Source organism: Zootermopsis nevadensis, unplaced genomic scaffold (genome assembly GCF_977971745.1).
Source record: "Zootermopsis nevadensis isolate Lab colony 2312 unplaced genomic scaffold, Znev_1.0 Znev_ptg000018l, whole genome shotgun sequence".
In the NCBI taxonomy this organism is placed as follows: Eukaryota; Metazoa; Arthropoda; class Insecta; order Blattodea; family Termopsidae; genus Zootermopsis; species Zootermopsis nevadensis.
Window position 1 is genome coordinate 3,825,450 of NW_028259150.1, and position 27,544 is coordinate 3,852,993.

Here is a 27,544-nt window from a genome sequence, read left to right on the forward strand (position 1 = left end):
TAGGTCACGAATGTACAAAGTTGTTTGCACACCCACCATGGGGTCTGTCACAATCCTTACATTCCTGGCTCTGAGTTTAGTTGTTTCTTCGGCATGCTGTTCACGAATATCGAAGCCGAAACAGACTTCAGTCACGCCTCTTTCGTCCTCCTCCGCTTCGTAACAGAGTTATTATTTTAGAGTTATTAACAAGATTAATGCATCAGTTGATGGCTGTCTTCAGTCTCACCGCCGTGAAAATCTCAAATTTCAATTTTGTTGTTGTTGTTGTTTTTGTTGTTGTGAAAGGAAGAACTGGAAGCGGAAGGTGATAATTGACAGTTGACAGTCGTTCGTCCGTCGTCTGTTCTAGCCTTCCACAAATTTCCGTCACTCTCCGCTGTTTGACAGCTGGCTTGTGGTGCTGTGAGACACATGTGACAGACTGTACCTTCACTCGATAGTGATAATGTTACTGCCATTACAATCTCAACTGCGTCGCATTCCTTTTTTAAAATTTATTTTTCTCTCTACCATTCCACTGTACACACACACACACATGCACCCAAGTCACACTTTTTGCACGTGCAATAATACGTGACAGTTTTTAGTAACAACTCCGCTCGCGTATACGCCATCTTTACGCGCAGCAAAGACTTGAGGCGCATTGAACCTTGTGCTCATGTCGCTATTTCCTGTTTATTCCAATGCTTTGATGACGAAAATGAGCAATAAATGAAGAAAAAATAGTGGTCGTGTTATGAAATCGAGATATAATTCTGCATTCGAAATGTTTCGAGAGAATGAGACAGAGCAATTCCTTGTGTGCGTGACGGAATGGAGTGGGCGTTCATTATGAGCTGCAAGTAAGACGATGTGACGTTATATTGTTCCTTCTTCGGCGCTGTTAGTTAGTTGCATGGGGTCTTCCACTTTAACAATTACAGTAAATCCTGTCTTTATTGGAAACATTCCTCGCTTTCCCGACTATAGACTGGTAACCAATGTAAAATTATCTGTCGTTTTTATGAACGAAAGTTGTTCAACGAGGAATCGGAAAGTTATAGCAAGATTTTAAGGAACAACAATCCGCTAGAATGAGATATGAGGTTAGGATTTTAGGTTTTCACGGCGGCTAGTCAGAAGGTGGCTGTCTCCTGGGATATCGCCCTGATGATGGAGGCAGCAAGGGCGTCTGAAATGTTGGCAAACTTCTACCAGACTGCACGACGCTACACTAAGAAGACAGCCATATTCAGGTATGAGGTTCTTTCTCACGGCGAGGATATAGATGTTGATTTTCTTTGTTGTAACACCGTTTGGACTTGCAGGTTCAGTAAACACCAACGTTTTTGAGAAACATACTGCTCTATCTTTAGTGAAGACCATCGTCTAGATTAGCTTGAATATTTGTTTCGTGTTCATGTATTTTTTCGCAGAGTGCTTGCTGTAATTACTAGGCAGGAACGGTTCCTTTCACAAATGAGAATGCATTTTCATCTACTGGCACAGTTTCACGTGAAGTGACTGGCGAGGTCTGGGCGATCGTAGTTCTTTTCCCGTAAGGGCAAATCTGTTCTCCGTCATGAGGTACTGATCGATTCCAGGGCACACTCAGCCTTCAGTGAGTCTGGAGGGCTATGCCCCAGCGGCTAAAGCGACCATTTACTCCTATTTAATATCTGAACTAGCACTTGGATGGTTTTTGGTGCAGAGCTTAAGAATGCTTGGAGCTTTATTTCCACTCCCCGCACGCGCCTTCGTGGCGTGGTGCTTTCATTTTATGTTCACCGTGCAAGACGCTTTTGTTGCTCTGTTCTGACAGACCAAGATGTCTCCTTTCACTATCCAAGTGTGCGAACTTTGGACGAGCAGTAGTCAGCATATCATGATCATGCCCGTCTTCATTTACGGGATAGTATGATGTTGCAATAGCGATCAAGATCGGGGGTGTACAGCCTTGTCAGCGGATGCCGCATTAGAAAATATGAAACTCATTGCAGACACGTTTAAGGTTTTTGTGCCAACCTGGTTTTGTTTGTGCATACCTTGATCTAACCACTGTATCCTTTCAAATCCTTAACTACTCGCCATTCCATTCTCTCTGCATTTGACTCTACATAACTTGTATAACTGCACTTTGTCGTTAATTGGAGTTTAATTTAGGTAAGTGCTGAATGTTTTAAGAATCTACAACAGAAAGAAAAAGTAAGGATATAAGGAAAATACAGACACATTCAGCCACATACCAATGTACTTTGTGAACTGTTTGTATCCAGTGGATGACAAAATCAGGATTTTGTTCCTTCCCCCCCCCCCCCCCGTCACATATTGGACCCAATCGTTAGTAATCGTGTATGTGATGGCACAGTGATAATACCAAAGGCTGTTTTTTGCACAAAGTTTCCTCCCTTTGTTTCATCTTCGAAACTTCCTATTGAATAAACATGAAGAACATATCACAGCTTTGTATTAAAAATGACTCATTGGATAAAATATTGCGGCTTACCACGAAATAGATTTTTATGTTGTTACGATGAAAAACTTTTAGTATGAATAAACGGTCTTATTTTATAGCATAATCACCTTCTCAACATTAGATGTGTAAACTTGAATTATCCCGTGTGCAAAGGCACCAAGTCAAGGAGACGTATGGGACGTGCAGATCTAACTCTGTCTTTGCATAGGACGACGGATAGCGGTCAGATTCATGCTCTGGCCGTCTTATCCCTGGGAACAGAACTGCCGTATTCTTTGGAATTTATTTGTTTGTGCAGAAAATTATCAGGTTCAGTGCGCAATTTGAAAATTGGAAAAAGCCACGTTAAAAAATATATGGGTTTTTATTTTCATCGGCTGCATCTTTTCAGTCTTGCTTCTAGGAGAAATGTCTGCGCGTTGCCCGCTTCATACTTTGTGGCTTGTGACAGATAGAAATGGCATTGTCTTCCTTGCTTTGAGGATGCCAAAAACTTCAAACAGTTTCGTATCTTTGATCTTACCGAATGCTGAATCCCTGCAGAACTCGCAGAGTCATGTTTGTTGTGGCCGCTTTTCGCATTCCTCTTACGAAATGGGTGTGTTCATAAACGCCTTCCCTGTTCATTAACTTATCAAAACAAATTAAACATTCGTAACTTTCACGAGAGAATATACTAAAATAATTTATATTCTGCAGGCGGCAATTTAGCTTCCTGTTGTGTTCGTAAGGAAGAAAAAGAACAAGCTTTCTGCACGTGGCCAGTGCCCCTCCCAAAGGTCTGCAACGTAAAGCCTCTCCTACTTTATTTCTATCACGTGGTGAACACTGTGCCATTACGCAACTTCTCGAAGAACTGCTTCATGGCACATGCATACCCATTCGAAAGAAAATGGCACAAGAACGAATTTGGGGTTCGGTTCGTAAGTTTTTGTTTCAGTTGGCTCGAATGAACCTTCGTTTTCCATAAAATTCTAGGAATTTCTTGATGAGATGAGTGGCCGTTTCTTTCTCAAACTGTAATCTGCTCCATGGATGTAATTAATTAAAGGTTACGAGATTCTATGTTGATCTGTTTCAGCTTTCTGCTCCATGAAGTTTGTTTTGCGTAATCTATTTGACAGTTGCGAATTATCACTGCTGATGGACATAATTGGCGCAACTCTTGTGAGTCATTTGACCTTCTCGCCGATAGATGGCATAGTACCGTCTGCAGAGACAGCGGACACAGGAAGAAAGTTACATATCGTAAGACAATGCAAATGAGTCATTTAACTCTTTAACCCTTTGATGTTGAAGCTCAGCACAATAATATTTGTAAGATTCAGTCCTTTTCGCAACACAAGTAAATCTTAAGAAACACAACACACGCCTCCTTTAAGAGGATCAGTTCATTAATGGTATTCAAGGAAATAAACGCTGGTTACCCTGAGAATCATACGAAACCCACAAATAAACTTTGTGGGCAAAATGTAATTTTTTCTGTTAAAGGTAATATATATAACTGTCGCGTCGTTTTAAAGTGTTAAACGTTAGTGTTAATTTCTGAATATCTGTTTGTGATGCATTCTGCGGTTTGGTATTCCACGTTCAAGTTCTAGAAGTTTCAGACTGTATGAGTGAACGCTTACCGATATTTCTTTTGTTAATGGAATACCGGCGACAAGATCAGATGCTACCGAAAATGTCAAGATCGTGACTGGGTCTACTGGGTGTGGCCACTTGGTGAAGCACTGGAGGCTTCAAATTTGTATATCTAGCTTTCATAAGCCATTCTGTCACACGTTCTAAATCCGCTAAGCTTCTCTGTGTAGCAGTAATCAATCCAGACGATTGAGTACAATCCAATACAAAAGTACCTCTTTACAACGGTCAAACCGAGCGAGATGGGACAGAAATGGCGCATTTACCTTGCATTCGAGAGGCGTCTGGTTCGAAACCGAACCGCCTACCGGTCGATTTATACTTATGCGGCCTTCCCTTATGTCGCGTCGAATGAGCTGTGTTAAGATGATTATGAATCATTACTTGCTAATGATTCAGAACAAATTGTCTCTGGCTTCCCTCAGTCTGTCCGGCAATTGCCGGTATAATACGATGAAATCAGCTGTAGCCGAATCCTTCTCAGACCCTTCCCTCTCAACCGATCATTCGACTCCAAATAACATCTAAAACTGAGCCAGCATCGTTGAAAAATCTACCAGCCCTCCGAAACGAAGGGACGTTTAAACACTGATCGATAAGAGAACTTTGACGCTCCAGTTCAGAAGCCCGGAAAATTGGAAGAAGGGAGAGAAGAAACTAAGAAAGAATTAGCGAGAAGAAAATGGGGTTGAATAAGAGGAAATGAGCGTAGAATAGAGAAGGAAGGAACTGAAAACCAATTTTGTTGTGTTTTCTTTTCTGTTAGCTTTGTTTTTTTATGAATGAGCATTAACTCGGTTGGAAATCTAGCACGACTTTTGGTTGTTCCTGGAGTCTTGGCTGAGCTAGAACGTCACGGGGTGTGGGTGATCTGAGGCTGAAAATCCACATCATATGCACGTGTGAGAGAATTGTGTTATTTCTCCTTTCTTATGCTGGTAAGGTTTATCGTGTTGTTTAGGCTACGCTAGCTGTCATACGTCAGTTCTGAAAACATTGACTTGTGAGGAAAATGGTTCTTTTTATGGTTTTGAAGGAATTCCTGTTAGCTGGCTACATATGGCCTTTTTGTCTGCCTACAACCCCATCTCTGATTCAAAGAAATAACGTCACTATTAGACACACTAACTGGTCAGTTTTCTTAAAGCACGTGATGTCATTCTGTTGTGGGAACTACCAACATAACGGACTTCAGAAAATGTAAAATTGTTGGAACACTCACTGATAACGATAGGGTCAGAAATGTTGTGTGGTAGAAAGGTCTGTGAATTTTATGGTGTACTTCCGTCTTGAAAGAAATGTTTGTTTTTGAAAAGCAAAATAACATGGTGAAAACGCGAGCTATTTTGGTGTGGAAACAGTTGAATCGTTGTTACTTACATCGTGAAATTCAAATTTTGTCATGTTGTCATCACAGTAATACGAGTGGTGTTAGATCCTACTAGATCTAAGCATTTGGAATTCTAAAGCGCACCTCTTTGATGCACAGAGGTTTGAATTATAATTTACGAATGGAAATTTTGCGTCGAGGTTAACGGCTGATAAGTAATAAACTATTTATTTACGGAAGTAAATTATCATAAAATCTGTTGACGTCATGTAAGCTTGTACTCGAGCCATCTTTGCCCACTGGACAATACGAAACGAGTTCTGACAAACCTATCACTGTAGCATGTCGTCACGGATCGACTCCTGAAGAGTTTTTGTTTATGTTTTACGTAGTCCGAACTGTTCTGCCCTCCTACCTCACCTACAGACAGGCGAATTTAACTCAATTGCAGAGGGCGTTCATAAATTAAATTGTGAACACAGTAGATTCCGGTTTATTGGGCCATCTGTCAATCGTGGCAACCGTTTATTTGGGACAAATCTTAAAGAACAAACCTTTTTATCTCTTTACGTAGAACTTCGTATAATTAGGGCAGCCGCTTAATTGTGCCAAAGTGTTCTAGTCTCGATGTGTCCCAATTAACCGGAATCCACTGTATATATATATATATATAAAATTATTTCATATTTATAAAGAATACAACCCCCCCCCCCCCCCCCCCCAAACTTCCTTCTTTCGTGTCGACATTGACTGTCATGCGGCTTACGGTTCGCGCCGTGTTGTAGGAATGCAGCGGGTTCGAATCCCTGTCGAGGGATGGATTTTGCTGTTACTTTTCATTTCTTGTCCTGTTTCCATGGAGTTTTCTTGCGATCTGATCCGCTGTCGAAGACTTGGGCGTAGATGGGATGATAACATTAAAACGGGTGGCAGGGAAATAGGATTTGGGGTTATATATTGAATTCATGTAGCAAATGAAAGGTTCTTATGAACACAGTAGTGAAACTTCTGGTTCCACAAAAGTTGAATTTCATAACTAGCTGAGTGTACTACTATTGCCTTCTCAAGAAATACTCTTCTTCGTGGAGTTGTTTGTTTGGTTACTGGTCGATTTGCTTCTCCGCCATCCGAGGGATCGTGGCTGTCATAAAAATAAACATCGCATACGTGATAAGAGGACGTCTGAGCCAAAACAAGGTCATGGAAGAAAATTAGTTTTGTTTTGCAAAAACGTGTTTTCTTCAATCTGATTGAATGTCACAGACAATGAGGCCTATTATTTGATGACAGAGCTACACGAAAAACGTGTGGAACCTAGTGATTATTTTTTGTTTTGTGCAATTTAGGATGTTACGCATTTTAATGTAGGTCTATGTCCAGACCTGGGTACGTCGTTTCGGAACGTCAGCCTCGTTGCATCATTGGTAATTTGCCCCACAGCAGTTTCAGAACAAAGTATTTACATGCCTTTCAGACGAATGAACAGTAGGATTTGAGGTTTTCACGGCGGTGAGTTTGAAGATGGCTGTCTCCTGTATTATAGCTCCCTGTAGTTTGGTAGAAGTTTACCGACGTATCAGAGGTCCTTGTTACCTACATCGTCAGAGCGAATTACATTTTATGATAAAGGAAATGCAAGTATGGCGTGTAGCCTCTAGCTTCCAGGCGTCAAATCCGTTCAGTTTATTTAGTTTAAGTATGTTTTGTTTGTGTCACTATTTTGTAGTCAATTTTTGCGCCAGTGAAAGTAGTTCTCCTTTGCTAAGCAACTGAAGTACAGCTTCTCTAATATTTAACAGTAGATCCAGTTTATGTTCAAGAGAAAGCTAAATAATTGCCATCCAACTACAGCGAAATTTTCAAATCAGCAAGTGAGCTATTTTGAAATCCGTATAGACGGACAATGGAGCATCAAAATGCGATGTTTCCGAGCCAGAAGGACATCGTAAACAAACAAGAGTCTCTTAGGCCTGTTTCCAATGCAAAGACACGGAGACATTACGTTGTCAGACACTACGTGATAGACCAGGTCTTGTAAAACACTTTGTGTTCAGTCACAATGCAAATACAAGACCAATTGCCCATTGTGACAGGCTAGGCACTTTCATTCAATACTACACGACAAGTGATCAGAGAGAAAATTTGATTTCGAATGCATAAGGTGTTACATTACCTGCTCTCTCGCCCCCGCAATCTGATCTTGCAGCTCCGACTTCTATCCTTAGCGACACTTCTTCCAATCCTGTTACCTTAGACCATAGTTTGACACATATTAAAGAAGATTTTCGGAAATAAGTTCCATAATATATCTTTCTTGAACCGATAAATATTTTCATATGTATAAATTGTTTGTTATTGAATTTGTGCCGGAATAGAAATTTATCTGCAAGTCGTAAAATGGGCCATAAATATCGAAACTCTAGCCTGTCGAGTAGATTATCATTTTAACGCGAAAGAAATGTACATAATATGAGCGTGCGATTGCATATCTAGATTGGAAATGTCTGAATAAGTAAGGTTCTTAAGTGATGCCAATGAAACTAACTCAGTCTTTCTTGAAACGCTGATGTTCACTAAGCTGGCAAATAAAATCCCCACCTTCTATGGAACCGGGATGTTCATTGCCGTGTTCACAACGAGACCGCCGAAAGGCCCGATGCTGAGGGCGATGACCCGAGCTTCACGCCCTGTTCTTTAAGACTCTCTTAAATATTGTTTACTTTCACCCATTTCGGCTATCCTGTTAACGGCGTGTCTGCATTTCACAACATTCTCATGCGTGCTACATGCCCTTGACTTCTCGTCCTTGATTTAATAAATCTTGCATTGTTTAGTAAAAGGTAAATTTTCTTTTTGTGGTTTATACGGCTCTGCCATTAAATCAGACACTTTGCTTCTAGTGAGCGGGTGATTCATGAGTAATGGATTGGAACGGATCCATAAGGAATCGGAATAGGCCAAATTTAAGGTACTGTCCCGAAATTTGCCTGAAGAAAACCCGGAAAAACATCAGTTATGATAGAGCCGAGGTTTAAACCCCGGACCTCTTGAAAGGAGGTGGGATTGCGAACCACTAGGCCACGACGCTAGATACGAAACTTCGAAATTGTTATGATCCTTATTATGAAATTCTCTCCGTCTTTGTGTTTTGATAGTTCCTCTGTTTTAGATTCTAGTGTTCCCCTCGATGTTATGTCTCTGTTAAATGGAAAATCAAACATCATTCATGCACTTGCTATTTGATCCGACACGAAAATAAAGTTCACATTTTTTTTATTTTCAGGTTCCTAAAATGGCGCCTGTGTTCTCTCAGTGTTCAGTTCAGACCTGCGGATATTATGTCGGGGAATTCAAGGTAAGATGACGTGCCACGAATTTATAATTATGCTTTTAGTAGGTTATTTAATGACACAATATAAGCTTATATCCATCGTCTGAGTTTCTGACAATTTTCCACTGATTTTTAATCTTGTCCTCAAAATAAATATAAAAGCCATTCATGAACAGAAGGAAAAGATGGATAATTAAAGAAAGGAAAGAAGAAGTGTAGAGAAGGCAGTACTACTACCTCAACGACGACTTTATCTTGAGTAGATCGAAATTGTCACTCGTTCTTGTACCCAGCAGCCGAGGACCTTTCGGTTCAGAATAACCATGTGCAGCGATTTCCAGAAATAAAAAATCAAAAGTAATGTATTTAAAGTTGAAAAATACCCCTGATATTTTTGTATGATGAAAACTGTTACGGCAAATGTCTGAAGATTAATCCTTATGGACAAGCTACATTTTTTATATTTCAAATGCAGCTACTGAAGTTCTTTTCAGATTACGAGTAGGACCGTGGAAACCATTTTGCTCACTAGGAGACAGCCATCTGCATTTTGCTTATGTCTACGACATAACAAATTTTTAATTTACAAATTGGAAACTTTTTTTAGTTAACGATAACTTGCAATTTATTGTGGCCATGGAATATTTATTTTACAGAAACATCGCTATTGTGAATTTTGATTCCTATGATCATCTGATGTTGACATAGCATTGTTTAGAAGGTGAAGAGTCAACAGTGAACCTCCTAAGTGATTCATGTGACCTTAGTATTCATCTGTCACTATCATGTGGTAATGGTGGGCGGGGATCAGTGTCTCTCAGAGAATGCAATACGTATGGTAATATTAATGCAGGAAATTTTTATTGTTTGTTTTTGTGGTCGTTGAGTTGGTTAGAAAAAACAGTTTTTTTTGGTTAATAGCTTGATGTTTGAATTATCGGCCCGTTTTCGTCTGCATCTTGATAAAAAAATTATGTTTTAGTTTTGCCATGTCCTCTCCCCAAATAAACATCAACCAAACTATCGATCTGATTTGGATGAAACATTAAGTTTTGTCGACCATTTTATTATGTTTAATATGGCTTGCTTTAATTAAGGGCCTAAATGAATTCTTGCCCTCGTCTCGTCTAACCGCGTGTTGATTATAGTCTTGTGTGTTATGAACCCATCTTTCGGTGGTTAACAGCGCTTCTAATTTCGAGGTATTTAAGTCTATAAATTCGTTTCTTATCTCAAAGGAGGTAACTCGCATCAGACACAAATACCGTTTCTGTTTCTTAAGAAAAGCAAATATCCAGTGATTAATGACATTGCAAATGGCGCATTTAGCCCTTGTTGTCAGCTATACATATATACATATCACATTTCATGCTGCGTAGAACTCAGTCTTTCACACACTCAGAATGCGTAGTCAGCTGCACTAATAGCAACAGCAGCAATTCTGAGCTGATAAATGAAATCACTTTTGGGGTCTATTGACATCATCTACGGAATCCACGGCTAAATGTGTGTAAATTATTGCTACTGGGAATAGATATGTGTCAGCAGGAAAAAGAAATTAAAGCATGTTTTCATCCTACGCTGATGTTGGCCTCTGAACTTAACAAGCATGGATTTCTTGGAATCACTGGTGATAGATGGTCGAATTTTTAAAACGCAGTTATTAAAAGATAGAGACGAGTATAAGGTGTACGCCCACGGAAACGAACATTATAACGCTGTACGCAGTTCATGGTGAGAACATTTTTTTGTATTCTAGCATCAGGTTGTCGGTTGCAGCCAATTCCAATGACATTCGAACTACTGTGTGTCCTGATTGAGACTTTACTTTTCCTAAGTATCGACCATGTGATTGCTGCGATAGTATACAGGCGTAACTCGTTTTATTTCGCTTCGCAGATATTGCGTTTTTTTAGAAATTGAAGTTTTGTGGTAACTCTGCGTCGAGCAAGTCTATCGGCGCCATTTTTCCAACAGCATGTGCTCACTTCGTGTCTCTGTGTCACATTTTGGTAATTCTCGCAATGTTCTCGCTTTCTCTTTTTAGACATAATGCTATTGCACACTTAATAGACTAGAGTACAGTGTAAACATAACTTTTATATGCACTGGGAAACCAAAAAATATTCGTGTGACTCGCTTTATTGCGGTGGTCTGGAACCGAACCAGCAATATCTCCGAGGTATGCCTGTATTCAATTTGGTCAACCGTCTCCATAACCTACTCATCATTCATCATAAATTTACAGTCGCATTAGACAGTATAGCTTGTGTTTGACATTTGCAGTTTTGAGATTCGTAAATCAATTGAATAATTAATCATATCCGATTTTTATCTTGTTCGATTCTCTACTGGGACATGGAGAACCCTAGGTTTTGTCGGTTTTATTCACCATTTTCTGGAAAATTAACATAATTCACGATTATTTCGATAGTCTTCTCAAATTTTCGTTTGTAATTATCCTGTCGTTTCTCCTACAATTATTGTTGGGGTTCTCAAGAATTAAAGTCAGTTTTTGCACTTGTTCAATTAATTTGTTAATCTTCGTTTAAAATAGCTTCCCAGTGAGAAAAGACATGCGTTTTCGATGTTTTCTTTCTCGTTTTGTGTTAACGTTTGATGTAAGACAGCAATATAGTTCGTGCGTTCATAATCTGGGGTTAAATATTTAACTGAAAACTGTAATTACTACCCTCAATATAAAATACTAATGACTTTTGACTTGACGTTGTTGCCAGTATAACTCAACGCGTGCATATAAAGTGGAATATACAACAGAAAACTATAGTTGTGCAAGTATCTGAGTAAGTATCTGAGGTTGTAAGGGAACAAAATTAACCAACATTTTGAAATATAAGCATTACTAATGCCGGTAACTCATTTATAATCTTGAGACACCTCCGGAGAGTGGAACAAACGCCATGATCTTTTTCTAGGAACGCTCCCTGCAGATTTAACTCCCGATAACTGCTAATGCAGTTTTGTGTTAAAAATAGACAGCTCCGACAGTACCTAATGGTTAAACCACATGGCCCGATCCAGCTGTCGCCGTTCACATTAGCTACGTTAGTTAAACGCTGGTGTCCTTTCGCGGGGTTGAAAGGCGCCAAGAACACTGGAAGTTAACGAGTCGTTCTCGGATTAAAATTAAATTAAATCCGTGGCGTAACAGCTCCAGAGAGCCAAAGCCGACTAGCTTGACTGCTGGCCTCGCGTTCACATGCCTCAGCACGACGAACCCCCAGCCATTGCTAGTTTCTATGACCGGATTACGCTACCCAATTTCCTCACGATGCTGGGTTGGCATCGGTACCATACACCGGTCGAAAATCTCGTGAGAAATTTCTTTCCCCGAGACTCGAACCAGCGCGCATTCCGTATCGCCGGTCCGAAGCATGATGCCTCAGACCGCGCGGCTACGGCGCGGGACGTCGTTCTCGGATTACCTGACTAATTCCTACTTATTTATGGATTCAAAATGGGGCACTACTTGAAATTGCTAATGCGTAATAAGTCTCGATTTTGATGACCGTACACATTGCACATTTATACTCGTTAAAACATAACACAAATGTTTGTTCTGTACACAGACGAATCTCCTCGCCTGATTAGCCGTAAGGTATCACAGACATGTTAAACTTAGACAATGAATTATCTGCAAACATGAAACTGACATGCCGTGTAGCTTAACTAGGATTAAGGTATGGCATTACATGAAACTGTGCTGAAATGCTCCTGAGGTCATACTCCTACGGTGTTTACGTAAGATTGTCTAGGTGAAAAGAGAAACGACTTTGGAATTCTGCATGTTTCCCAATCAAAACTAGACACATTAATGTAGAAATTAATCTTGATTTGATTTCCGACTGATTTAAAGTGGTTGCATGCAAGGACTCTAAGAATCGTGGTTTATGTTCTTTTATTTTATTTTCTTGTTGGCAAGTTAAAATTGATATATACGGAGCTTGTTGGGTGCGCCTTCCGTATTTCAGCGATTACGTCAGTGGACAGCTTTCTATGTTATTCTGTTCCGTTATATGGCACACACTGGTTTATTGTAATTTACATCATTATACATTAGGAGTGATGTTACGGCAAAAAAGGAGGAAACGTTCAAGGGAAGCAATTATTTTCTGAAGCTAGTCTATAAAATAAGTAAAAAGCGACTTCCTTTCTTATTAACTGGTCCTTACATCGTGGATGTATGCAGAAGTACAGTTGTCCTGGTTTCTTCACCTTCGTTCTTGTTTCCAAAATTTATTGTTCCACTTGTCCTTCATATTTTACTTATCTAAGCTCACTTAGATGCTCAGTTTTCGTACCAACTGTTGTTACGATATTTGAGAGCGATTAATTGGGAATGATGTGGAAGGGGGCAAGGTGTGATAGTACCACAGCATACTCGTGGGAGAACTGAGAGCGGCATGTCATAAGCAAATTCCAAGTCGAAAACCGAATACAGGACTTCCCGAATGCAAACCAGGTGTGATAACCACTCCGTGACGATGCTGAATGACAGAATTTTTGGCTAATACAAAATTTGGACGGTTCAGATATCCATATTTAATAAAGAGAATGAATTCGTCATTGTACTTAAAAATCTAATTCTGGTAAGGTAATCATATCACAGACATCTGCCCCCCCCCCCCAATGTATGCTTGCGTAAACTGTCTACATTATTTTTCTATAAGTAGGTTATCCGATGCCATTCGGAAAGTGTTTTAGATAAAAGTTGCTGATCGAAATGGGGTCTGTGAGTTGTTTGATGCCGCCAACTATTACTTTATGCCTGGAAACACTTGTTAGGTTGCCTCGATTTTAGGCTTGTTTATTTTTTTTGCAGGTACTATGAGGCTCCACGGAACATTTTGAATGAAATGTTCTGGCTTTCTGAATAATGATTGACGTTTCCAAGTTCTGTACCCATCTTCCACCGAAATGCATCAGGAGTTTAGGCTGGAGAGAAAATGGGGCTCAGAGCACATGCATCGCGCGTTCTAAGAAACTTTCCAATGCTGGGCTACTCGAACTTTGGGATTCCAGGTTCGAATCTCTTTCGAAGTGTAGAACTGTGCCCGCTTTTATCGAAGTTGTTACTCGTAGGTGGATGCCTTATGACAGATTGATATCTGGAGCAAGAGTCCTGTAGAACAGTCAATTGATTAATATAAAATAAATTAAGAAAACTGATTGTAAGAGGGAAGACTACCAGGGCCTGTTTTTGATTAGATAACATATTAATTATAATGTTTTAGGCTAATATGAAACATATCACATTCATGTCACGGAATAAGTATCAATTTTGAAACGGGTTTTACGTTGAAATGGTTTTAAACCCAATTTCACGCTGGATAGGAAGCCATATACCCAAATACCCCTCTCCGAACTATTCTCTGGAAATCATAGGGTAGGTCACTTACCTTCATCACCCGAATGAGTTTGTAACTTTTCTACATTGAAGAAACTTCCTCTTTCAATTGCAATTTGTGCCACAATATTTTTATAATGTTTCTAGAAGATTCTGGAATTAAACTTTATCCTGCTTGGGTTGTTTTCTTTAAATGTTCCGAGAACATTTGATGTTCCCGTCACATGGTCTTGTGTCGTGACGTAGGCGTAATTAAGCTGGAGAACTGTCGCAAATAAATGTGTGATTTATCAAAACAGCAAACATACCTCTGCTTAAAAATAAGTAAATGTATTTCGATGAAATATTTAATGTATCACGAGTTTAAGACAGTCTGTATAAAGCAGATTCCAACTACGTTGTTTTAATCGTGTCCTTTGCTTCCTGCAGTTGAATCTGGTCCCCAACACAAGCTTCAAATCAAACCAGTTTTTGCCACTGTTTTTATTTACAAAAATTATGTAAATATTGCAGTTACCTAAGGTCCGTTATTCAGATAAATTGAATATTTACATACCTGTGTTTATTACATGTGTCAGGACCTCAAGTCGCGTGATGTAACAAAGAACTCGGAAGAGACACGGCCTGGAAAATGTTTGTTTCTGGTTCTTTTGAAATTGTTTACACTTCATGTAAGAACTCGACTTGTTTTTGCAGTTGAGTCGATATTAATGCTGTTAACAATTATTAATGATACTTTTTGCAAATGCACAGACGAGGAAGCACAGCGTTAAGGAGTCTGGGATTTCTGGAAGGACCATTGGCTTATAACAGCTGTTATAAATTCACTAAAATTATTCTATATCGGGGAAATCATTCACAAGACTACAGCTAATTGACGAATAACATCAAGTTTTTGATTTGCCATATTTATGTTGTTTATTCGAAATTTCGTATAAAATTAATTTCAGCAAAGTAAATGCCTCAGAATAATGAAACGTTTGTGAATTCACATTCCGTCTGTTGCCTCGTAAGTAAATTATTTCTATCATCATATTTGACAGTCATCAAGATGGCAGACAGTCCTACAATCCCTAAGTAAAATGTATGCTTGTAGCCGCTCGGTCGTGGAAGACCGAAATTGGCTCGGCTCGGGGCATGAATGCGTTTTTAAACATCATAGTGCCCTTGCATTGGGCTGGTTCCCCATTCCTATGACATGTTACTGGTTCATGCTTAAATCTAAACTAGGTCTTACCAGAGGGTGTGATTCTAGATGGACTGAAAGGAGGAGATTAAAATGTGCAAGAGACAACAGATTTTGGAATGTGAATTTCATTGTTTCAGATACTCAGTGACTGGATTTAGTGTCAGGTGATGGACTTCGGTGTTTCATAACAGTACGTGACCTTGTGGACTACTCATGGAGTAGGCTGATTTTCCTTCGCCTTGAAGATGGTTTGGAATCTTCTAATCGACTGTTTGATCCAGTTAGGGAATCCGGTCGTATTTAATATCACGGTGACCACTACCACATTATCTCTTCAAGGGCATGCAGGTCATCCGTGATCTTCGTTTACTTGTCAGAATTTGGTGCAGGTTATGTGGGGAGACCAGTGTGGCAGAACGACTTCGTCTCAGTCAGTACGCAAGCAAAAGCACTAGCAATATTATTGTAACTTTTCCTATTTTGCGAGGCTGTTGACTTGGCTTGCTATATTGCAGTCTCCTGTCCCACTCATGCCAGGAGACATTTCTCCATGTTGTTCTCATTCATTGGCATCTATCACCTTCTCCTACTTTTCCCCTCTCCTAGCAGTGTTACCCCACTCCTTTCTCTTTATTCGTAGATCAGTGTACGATTCTGTACTTTCTAACAGACAACAGCGTTGCAGCACAGAAGGAAGAAGATTAAATCTAACTAAATACAGCCCAATTATATAGGATTTGAGACTTTCGCGGCGAGTACAATCTATGAAATCTTCTCGGGCAATCAGCCGCGTCAACTGGTTACCGTAGTAAACCAATGTTTCGGAAACCAACTCTGCCCCATCATCAGGGTTCTGATGTGACTCAGATGGTAACCAGTTGACGCGGCTGATTGCCCGAGAAGATTTTATTTACAGCCCAATTGTTTTGCAAATATTTGTTAATAAGCTATTTTACAGACTAATTCTGTCAAATTCGTTCATTTCTAACTGTATTTTCACAGCAAAACAACTTTTTAATGCCTCTGAAGAGCTCCACATATGCATTTCCCAACATCCGTTGTTTCTTGTTACTTTAGAAGTTAATTCAGACAAATTCCTGTCTACCTCAGGAATTCTTTACAAAAAAAAAGTTTGTCTTCATTTTGAATAACCGAAATCTTTGGGACTGCATAAAATATTGCTATGTGTATGACCCTTTCGACCTAATTCCCTTTATTCCTCATTCATAAAATTTTCCTTCGGGGAATGTGTTCGGTTATAATTTATTACGCTTAACGGCATAGTAATGACGTCACTGAGGTATTACGACGTTAATGAATTACTGTCAAAAATCTCCGTGGTGCATTTTTATAGAGCCGATTCACTAAAATGTTATTCAGGCTGTCAGAGTGGAGCAGATGGCACACAGTTCACGATTCTGTCTCGCATTTGTCAGGAACTGCACTTGAATCAGAGACGGAGACTGATGTTCTTCATACTTTACTTCAGTCAAATCAGGCACAAGTGTCTTAAAACAGGTCGTAGCGGTTTCCCCCTCACCCCCTAGTCATTTTCACGACCGCCGTACCACATCCCGTTTAAACCACGTAAGCTTAGCCAATGCAATGCAATGACATTAAAAGAAGTATTTCTCTCATAAAATTTCATTGTAACATAAAGATAGTTTTTCAAAGGATGAGAAATCATGTGGACAAGATACTTATTTGAGAATTTATTTTATAAATTGAAGTTTGTATCAATTGCTTTTTAAAAGAAACGCGTTCCGAACTGAAATTATATAAACGCTATTCAACTTTGTGTTTAATATATTGTCATAAAATAACCGATCAATCAACTAACATGCCAGTCATTCAGTCTTTAAGCACTTCTCGCTGGCGATAATGGCTGGTACAACTGAAGTTTGAATCCACTTTTATGATTAGATTTCATCTCGTAGCACCGTTAGACCGGCAGCCAATTATGTACAAGATACAATGGATTTGCAAGCTGTAACAAAGCTTGTATTTCATGCCACAAATTACTATACAACCGCAAGGGCTTGAGGTTTTACTCGGGGCCATTTTGAGTTCTCAGTAACACTTCCTGACACAACCTACTTGCTATCGCATGCTTGATTTGAGAATGATGTTTGCGAATACAGCGTCGTGACTCTGGACCTACGATCCTCCAATTCTACAGGACGTTCGCTAATGAACCAGAATACAGCATTCACACGGCATGAATGACAGCCAAGCGCTGCAAGGTTTTCCCAACACGAATGAATTATCTCTCCACAAAACTATAAAGTCAACTTATCTTCTAAAAGGAGTTTTTACCAGGAGGCGGGAAGTGAGAGTTGCGTTTCGGTTTATTAGTGTGTGCTCGGGTCATTAAATGAAGAAGTATGAACTAGCGAGACGTGTAGCAAATGTGGAAAAGCCAGAAATGAGTATGTGACATTGGTTCAAACTTCAAACTAGAACACCCGACAGACAACTCGATGCTGCTCGAAGGGGGGTGGGGGTATTAAAACACAGTGTCAAGTTTGGGGTATAGATTGAATTAATCTGGCGGGCTTTTGTGAACACAGTAATGAATGTTCGAGTTCCATAAAAGGAAGGGAATTTCTTGTCTAGCTGAGCGTGCTGTTAGCTTCTCAAGGATTGTGCTCAGTGGAGTTAGTTAAGCCTTTAAAGCCTTGTGGTGCACATCTGCCCCATCTGCTCGACACTATAAAAGTCTACACTTTTTATGTTTAGTACAATTATCAGTGCAAGCAGCTATTATTTTCTTAAACAGTGTTAATAAACTGATCTTCACAACGGTGAAGTGTTGCGTCTTCTTTGCGGTGGGACTAACTTATTAAATAGCATCAGAATGGCCGCAGTATTATCGCGGGGGGGGGGGGGCACCGTGGTGACGAGGGCAACCCATGGCGAACTTGGAGACCGAAGCGATATGTCGGCTTGTGCCCGTGGCGGCGACCTGAGCGACTTCTGAGATTCGGGCGACTTGATAAGCGAGCTAGATTAGATTAGATTAGATTATGTTACGTTAGTTTAGCTTTGTTTTGTTTTGGGTTAGGCCTGGTGAGGTGTGTTTGCCATTATCCGCTTTTCAGCTCACGGCAAACTGACAGTATTCGTCGGTACGCTCGCCGTCAGTTTACTAGTGCCGTAAGTTTCCCGAGGCTCATCTATGCTATATGCGTAGTGACGGTAGACGTCGGTACAAAGTTAGGGGCTTTATCTCTTCCTCGGCACTGAGCAGGTTTACTTTATGTTTCGTTATATAATCACAGCAAGTAGCCAGTATTCATCCGAAATTTCCTACGACCGACCATCTCGACACAGGCTGACTTGATTTAATTTTTTTAAGCGAATACTGAGATGGTTCCAACGTTCCAAATTGATACTGTATGCTGTGGGGGCCATTAAATTACTCAACTTTCCAAATTATCATTTCAACATTCTAAATAAAATTAAAATCCCCCTGTCTCTATCCCAAACGTTTACTGTATATTACACTAACATATTCACTTCCATTCTATTATCAGAAGGACGAGTGGGTATTGCCTGGGAATCCTCCAGCAGTAAGATGCACTTTCTTCCCCCTCCGGCGTACAGGCTTGTCGATATTGATTCGCGATGTTAAGGGATCAAATTTATCCGCCGGTCGTGTGTTGTTGTGATTGGCTATTATCTTCGTATAAACACCATTCAAGTAGACAATCTATCATATCCTCTGGAATGTTACGCTATGTAGTCTGGTATAAATTGGCCGACGTTTCAGATGTTCCGACTATCTTCATCATCACTGTCATCATCTTCACCATTCAGTGTTGCGGAATTCAGATGGTGGGGTAAAGACGAGGTTCAGTTGAAGTAAGAGACCGTGACCAGTATACTTTCTCACTTAATGGTCATTTTGCAGTTCACAGCCTTTCTTTTTATTCTGCAAGCAGATTCACTTAAAATCCGCAACGTAATACTAGCTTTACGTATTTCACTTGTCACCTGAGGGAAGCGATCTTCATAATCAGGCTTGGTCCAGCACTAACCAAACCTTCAATCTACGAGACCCTAACAATTGTTTGTAATGAACAGGTGGCTTACATAAATGATGCAACATCTGTGACTCCATGGGCTTATTTTAATACGTAAATTGCCCAATTACTGTTACGCTTTAAACCTGACAATATTCCATCCTCACAGCTTAATATTTCTATCAACTGAGAGTGTATTTTCTGTTCTTGGAATAAGTTAGCGGAGTGTGAGGTTTGAGACTCCTTCGGCGGAAAAGATGTCGTTGGTGTTCTTCTGGTTTGTGACGCCGTGTGGACGTTGTTCTCCTTCTATAAATGCAGCACAAAAGATCGACATAGAAGAGTTGGATAAAGATTCATAGAATAGAATATACAGAAATTCCAAATATACTGTCTTTGTTTGGATGGTTAAAAGAGTAAAGTGATGACCAATTTCCATGTTTAACCGGTTGGCTGTTATCAGAATGTTTTGTCCGTGTTTAACTGTCTAGTAAAAAAGTCACCAAACTTTATTCGTCAGTCGACATACATGATAATACAGATTTACGTGATTTGTTTTATATCCTTGTTGATGCATTTTCTTTAATGGAAGACCATTCTTTCAGACACACATTTAGACATTGTAGGGCATGTATATAACTACGTACATAGAGCAGAGTCCGTCTTGAGAAATTACTCGTAGAAGTCACTCGGACGTTTAAGAAATTCCTTTATTTTATGGAACTCGACATTCATCGCCGTTTTCGAAAAACTCCGCCGCCGGTCCCTATCTTGCTGTCTTGAGCATGATGAATCCAGCCCACATCATTGCAGCTACTGGGTTTCTGTAAGACTTTTTAATGATAACCACCCTTCTGTTTCTAGGTCTCCAAAGTGGTGTTTTTCTTTACGTTTTCTGGTCACACGTTACGCATATATCGCTCACATACGTCCTGTTACGTCGCCCTCGGGCCAAAGTGCTTTCCTCAGTATCCTGTTCTCATAATTCTCAATCTATGTTCATCCTTTGATATGATGTATCAAGTGCAGGCCCATATAGTTTGCATCCAGCGATTTTAGATAAGTTCGTATCCATACAATGTAAGACAGAAAAGTCTGAATATTTCAAAGGTTACAGAAGACTTTTATACTCCTGTGCAATAAATAATTAAAAATGCATAGGCTTACATATGTGTAAGCAAGCACTGCCGACGATAACATCGTTTATAATTAAATATGCAATGTTTATTAATCAAGGAGCTATAGATTCAAGTCTTCGCTAACAAAAAATTCTAGTTTTGGGAATAAGAGATATCCGTCTCACGTTACTATGTTATGTGCCGCGAGTTGAACACATGCATTCCCCTCAGGTTCCATTTTTCAACAAGAGTAACTATGTTTAATTCTGAACATTATATTCGTTATATTGATAAACACATCAATTTAAATTGTTAACTTTGTGTACAGGCCTATACGTCTTGGTCCCATTTGAATAACAGAAATCTCTTCAATGTCCTTTTACACCAAGCAACAAAATATTGGTTACAACATACCGAATCAGATTGCAATTAAGCCTGTTTTAAATGGCAGTAATTAGTATTAAAGATGTCCAGAGATCAAACTTAAGGAAGGTGTAAGAACTGAAGAGTTGAAATGTACGTTGTGGGTTATTATCGCCCGTAATATTCAGCATAAGCACCTTTACCAGCGTATGCGAATTCGACTTATTTCTAATTATAGTATACTTTGTCACTAATCGCCTTATTTTTATACTAAGTACTTATTCTGGTAGTAAAACGGAAAAGTAACACTGCTAGTACCAGGACAAAATCCTGACCACTGCCCCCTCACCCATCCATGTAAAGAGTGTGACAGTGTCCATAATATTGTCTCTCGTATCCTTTCTGGCCTTTCATATGATCACTTACGAAAATATTTCCCCATCAGAATTCTGTAGTAAGCCTCTTTATCCGACATACAAGTTACAGCTGGCTTTGAGTATTTATTTTGAGAATTTTCGTATGTTTTAATTCACAAGGCACCAGGTGTTATTTTAAAAATGCGATGAGCGGAAACCACTTCTTGATGAAGAAATAATTGCATTCGCGTTAAACTGTCGTTATGTAAATTACAGACGTGAACTGACGCTTTTCTGTACAGCGGTGCCCTTGGGTGTTGATGTTTTCCATTCTCAATTAAAGTGCTAGTCAAAATATCCACCCACTCTGTTTCGATATTGTCTGTGCATGTGCACAAAGTCTCAAAGGATCAGCGCTTTGCCTCACAACAACTGAGTTCTGTATTCGAATCCCAGCCGAGACCCATGGGCTACATGATGTAACGTAGTGAAATCTTCCTAAAGAAAAGATAGTTACCCTTCGATGTGGTTACGGCTGAACAAATGGCTTTGTACCTGCATTTTGTAATGTTCCATTTGTTTTTGGTACGCGACTATCTTGTTTATTACTGTTATTTTTAACAATGTCTTTTTTTTACTATCATTTCCATGTATTCGTTTTAAAATACGATCTTCCCCCATGTACGTGCATTTATAGACGAAATAACCCCTCAGGGAGTATATGAATACAACCACATGTTAACTTTGGAACATTTCCTGTAACATTAATGTCGTCCATGAATGGTATAAAGCATTTCCAAGCGCATACAGAACGACGGTACTGCTTAAAAACAAGTTAGGAAATGTATGCTTGACATATCAATTGTGGCGCACTTGACAAATTTGGCCTTTGATCAAGATAACCTGGAGATAATTTGAATTATTCAAAACCTGTTATTACGGTGAGCGTATTAAGGAGTTCGGGAGTGGCAAAGCATTCAGCATGCGTGGTGGATATGAGAAGTGCACACGGAATTTTAATTGGGAAGCCTGGATGACACTGACCAGTTTGGAGATCTGGTCTGGATGAAAGTGTAACATAAATCTGTGTCTTAAAGAAACAGAATATGAGGTTATGGACTGCAGAATAGAAGCCAATGGCGGGCTTTTGTGGACACGGCCATTAATGTTCGGGTCCCATAAGCGTCGAGAAAAGTCCTTAAGTCCTTGACCGTGCATGCGACTGTTAAATTCTCTACGTCTCTCAACCACGGAATTTCTTTCTTTACGTCCATTCCATAAGTAATTTTTATTTCAATGTCACCTACGCCTGAATTTACAAGCATGCAGAACCAATATATCAATCCTTTTTTATTATTATTAAAATTAATAAAGACCTGTATTTTCGAGGAATTAAAGTCCATAGCTGAATATGAATTTTATACCAAACTTATTTGCAAGTAATTGCTTTTAATATACTGAAATTGTGCCAATTTTCTTCATTGAAAACTTATGTAATTCCCATTCCGTGTAAGGTACTGAATTACTAACATGCCGGCCACATTTCTTTTTTATTCGTCTTACGGTCTTTTCTTGTTTGGAAACCAACTTGTCACAAATAAGTCAGCATCAGTATCTAAACCAGTGATCAATCCCCCCCCCCTTCTCCACCCAGCTCAGTATTTTTTCTGTTAAATGTCAGTTGTCGGTTGTACATGTTGCTAAAGGGTCAGGGTTGTCTACGCTGCCTGTGTCCCTTTGTGTAACATGTGGGCTAATATAATCAGATTCCGGTCGTTTATACGCGCACAAGTTAAGTTATTTTAATTGATACTGTTTCATAATAAGAATGATCCATGTCGCTAGAATTTGTCTTGAATTCAGTCGGGCAGGGACGAATAACCGGCCCACAAACTGTCATATTCTTCCACAAACATATAAAATTAGTTTTAAATAGGAATGTGGTCCAATGCTCCCATTGGATGAGACTCTTGGAGATTTATTTTGTATAACATTAAAATATATACGATGGCAATTAGCAAACGCTTTTAGGACGCAGACAATAACTCAAGTTTCATATTAAAATGGATCGAAAGAAAACCGTTTTTGATTGATGTAGGTTAGGATTGGCCTCTTGCGTTGTGTTGTGTTGATTAATGAAGGTTACATTTTGCATTATATGTTAAGCGCCAGTTTGTTTACTTACATGCTTCCAGTCTATAATTTCGCTTAAAAGGCAAGGAAATAGGATAAAAAAACTAAAATCTGATGTGCAAATAAATTAAATTGATTTTTATAAAATCTACTCCTGTTAAATATGAGCCGGGATAGCTCAGTCAGTATAGTGACTAGCTACGGGCTGGACGACCGGGGTTCGATCCCCGACGGGGGCAGAGGATTTTTTCCTCTGCGTCCAGACCGGCTCTGGGGCCCACCCAGCCTCCTCTACAATGGGTACCGGGGGTCCTTTCCCGGGGGTAAAGCCGGCCGGGGCGTGATGCTGACCACTCACCCCAATCTAGTGCCGAGGTCAAGGAAGAGAGGAGCTATACCTCCACTCCCCCAATGCGCCTACATGGCGCTAGTGGGACAAACTTTACTTTACTTAACTTTACTCCTGTTAAATGCATTGGGCAATGCAATTATTTTTAGTGAGCTTAGGAAATTTGGATGCGATTATTTAAACTCATGGTCCTGTGAATACTCGTTTTGTTTAGTCCAACTGATGCAAACAAACTTCATCCTCTTCCTCAAACTTCACACTACAATTTTATTTACAACTGAATTTGTTTTATCGCGAGCCGGGATAGCTCAGTCAGTATAGTGACTAGCTACGGGCTGGACGACCGGGGTTCGATCCCCGACGGGGGCAAAGGATTTTTCCTCTAGCCTCTGCGTCCAGACCGGCTCTGGGGCCCACCCAGCCTCCTCTACAATGGGTACCGGGGGTCCTTTCCCGGGGGTAAAGCCGGCCGGGGCGTGATGCTGACCACTCACCCCCATCTAGTGCCGAGGTCAAGGAAGAGAGGAGCTATACCTCCACTCACCCCAAGCGCCTACATGGCGTATAGTGGGACAAACTTTACTTTACTTTACTTTGTTTTATCGCAGAGTCATTCACAATACAAACACACCAAGCTTAATTCTGATGATAATCTTTATCACACCCATCACGAAATAGGCATATGGCCCTTTTGAAATTTTAAAGGTGTTTCTCATTTCAATAATAAAATGGATGATGATAACAACAATAATAGCAGTTTTTTACCTTCCATTAACAATGTTTGTTGTCACGCTTTTGGCAACACTGACGTGTCACTTAACTCCGAATGTGGGAGTAATTTAGTGAAGTATGAATGAATAAATTAATTAATGCCTAGCTTGAGGGAGGTTTCAGTGCTACATTTTGCATATAAACAATTTTTATTATGCACAGAGACTTGCTATAATCACATCTGTACTCGTAGTTTAAGAAATTGGATGGAACCAGGACGAAAATACTGAATTAAGTTATATTAGTGGCAGTCAGCAGTTATAAAATATGAATTTATTCATAAAAATTTTATACTTAGATTTCCTGACTCAGGAAGATGTAATTAATAGAACATTTTTCAACACAGTACAGAATGACAGTCCGGAAAATGCGAAATTCCCAAAATAAAAATAAAAATCTTGTAGATATTTTCATCACGTAAATGTGCTTTTGGTCTTGTTGTTTGTCAAGGGGTCACCTTGATAAAGTGACAGATTCTGACACCACTTGACAGTAGTGTAATAGAAATCGTAGGAGCAAAGAAAAGCTTTGCCGATTGAGATAGTCGGGAAGACCATTCATACGAAAAGACAGACTGTTGCCAAATCCAAAACGAATCATTGTCATATTTATACTCGGGGCAGTGAGAACCTCATATCCTGCGAGTCATCACTTGCCTCAAACAAACCATGATTTTGTTTTAAAATAAATCCGAGGATAAGAAACAATAAAGAGAGTAGACACTGCAGCGATCAACGTATAGCATGGACCCTGGTGTGTTAGCCTGGCCATTCATTCCTTCTACAAGATACGGATTGTTTAGACTGGTTAGTGATGATCCACGTCTTGTTTACCTCTTCAAAGCAGAACATGTGTGAAACATTAGTCAGAGGTCGTTAACTTGTCTGGTTAATCACCTTCTGTAACTTAATCACGAGTTGCAGTGTACTGTTAGGCAGTTCAGTGGTTATGTATGCATACCCAGGTGTTACTTTTCTGAGTTCATACGTTTCATTTCTGCCTTGTTTGTTTAAACACGTTCGCTCCACAGCAAATTATGCAAAGATTTGGTTACGCCTGCCCCTGCTCTCCGTTCCTCTAAAACTAGAATAAGGTAGGGGCAGAGTTCCTCGAATCCTTTTGGTAACGTGTCCTTCAGAGTAAGACTTGAGGTTCTCACAGCGGTGAGTATGAAGATTTCCGTCTTCTGGGTTGTTGCGCTGTGTAGTCTGGTCGATATTAACCAACGTTTCAGAGGTCATACTGCCTCCGTCCGATAGTCTTCATACCACCAGAATCATCCTAAGAATCATAAACACAAATATTGTTGATGCAGACTAAATTTATAATTAATTAAACAAAGGAATTTACTATAACTCGAATTGTTTCTAGGGCGGGACTTTGCACGTACCTGAAGGGACCACTGGGGGAGACCAAGGCGTTTTGAGAAGGAAAAATTAAAATAAGTCAATTACAGTTCCAGCGTAATCTGGTGGCGAGGGTCTTGGCCGCTTAGGTTTCCTGTTGTGTTGTCCTGTGCCCGTCTCCCGCCAAAGAGTCAGCCACATGTATAAAAACGAGGCGACTTAGGCACTCAAAGAATTCCAGAGACTCTGATAGATTTTCAAGATGTATTCTACTTCATGAAGTTAGTTAAAATATATTATAATACTGAAATAACTGCGGGCTGAAATACGTACTATGTACTAGTAATCAATTTGCCTGCTTTATGCCAACAAATATGTATCAGTTTTAATACTGAAAATAAATAAACTTCGGTAACTGTATGACACACATGTAGTTTGTGGAAATTAATTTGTCTCGTATGTTTTGAACCTGTGTTTATCATATTTTGTGATTTATGTCTAATTCCGTATTTAATTTCAATATATGTAATCGCTTCCTGGGGTTTCGCTCCTCTCTTTACTTGTGAACCTGGTCTTAATGTAATACGAACATTAATTCCTTCGGGCACAGTTACAATGTATCACTTATATTATATGTAAAGTACAAATCATGCCTCATCTGATAACTGAGTGTACACATAAAATCTATTACAAGATTGAAAGTTGCACGTATAGTTGAACAGATGCAAAATTCGAGGAATCTTATTGAAAGAATGGAAAGAAAGTGTCTTCACAATTAGCACTTCGTTATTGATTAAAAAGACGACGTGAGTTGGGACGACCAACACAACGAGAGATAGAGAGAAAAAAATTACAAATAACGTTAATAATGATATGAATTGATTTCATCTACTTTAAATTTTAGAACACTTTGTTCCAGACGACGACAGCTCGATGCGTTATTTCTTGTTAATGTCTTTAAGAGCAAAATAAATTGCCATTCCATTGTGGACGCTGTTGGTTTACGTGTGCCGGCGAGGCAAATGAGAGAATTTTCTACTTTTAGTGTGAGCAGTGCGCTAAGACATAGTACTTCAGCCAGGTGCGTCATCGTTGCAAATGACGTATGCAAATCTTTGGACGTATTTAGCATAAACATTGTCTCCCTTGAGGGCACGTTCTCAATAAGGGAAATGATCTAGATAGGTTGTCTTGATAGATGATCTAGTTTCGTTATCTGTTTTTTTGTATTTCTTTAACGTTTTACATTTATATTAGTGCTCCCTAGGGGGATTTTTTGCTTTTAGTTATATTCCTTCATTTATTATTTTTGTGTATAATATTGTTTCTATTTTGGGCTTGCCTGTATTTGGCTGTTATATTTAATACTGTACATATAGGGTATACACAAAAGAATGGTGCGGTTTCAAAAGTTAACAAAAAATGTATTTCTCACCTTACACGGGTATGTTGTGCCCGTGTAAGGAGAGAAATAATTTTTTTATTAACTTTTGAAACCGCGCCATTCTTTTGTCTATACTATGTTTAGTTAATCTGTTTCTGAAATATTTTTCTGTATTATTTCATTATTATTGCCTTTTTGGCTGTTGTCAAGCCCTTTAATAAATGAATTGAATTGAATTATTATTATTAATTTCATTATTGTATACTTAGGCATATTATTCAGCTCATTTGCTTGTTGATTAGTTTGTAAGAAATTAATGAATTGATATATTATCATTATTACATTGTACATTTATATATTTAGTTTATTGTTTGTTTGT

General features: G+C 39.4%; 1 protein-coding gene across 6 annotated transcripts in view; it reads left to right on the plus strand.

Moving 5' to 3' along the window:
* LOC110826493 (uncharacterized) overlaps positions 1-27,544 on the plus strand; it is a 147,747-nt gene that overhangs the window by 21,708 nt on the left and 98,495 nt on the right. For 3 of the 6 annotated variants that reach the window (XR_015535746.1, XM_087351139.1, XM_022057200.2), the window contains exon 2: positions 8,716-8,787. Coding sequence is in view for 4 of the 6 variants with exons in the window: in XM_087351139.1 (XP_087207265.1) it covers positions 8,716-8,787 (72 nt within the window). In the remaining 2 variants the exon portion in view is untranslated. Of the gene's footprint in view, positions 1-8,715; positions 8,788-15,457; positions 18,200-25,806; positions 26,215-27,544 lie in introns of those variants that run through there. The other 3 variants (XM_087351141.1, XM_087351140.1, XR_002542068.2) reach the window with 2 other exon arrangements.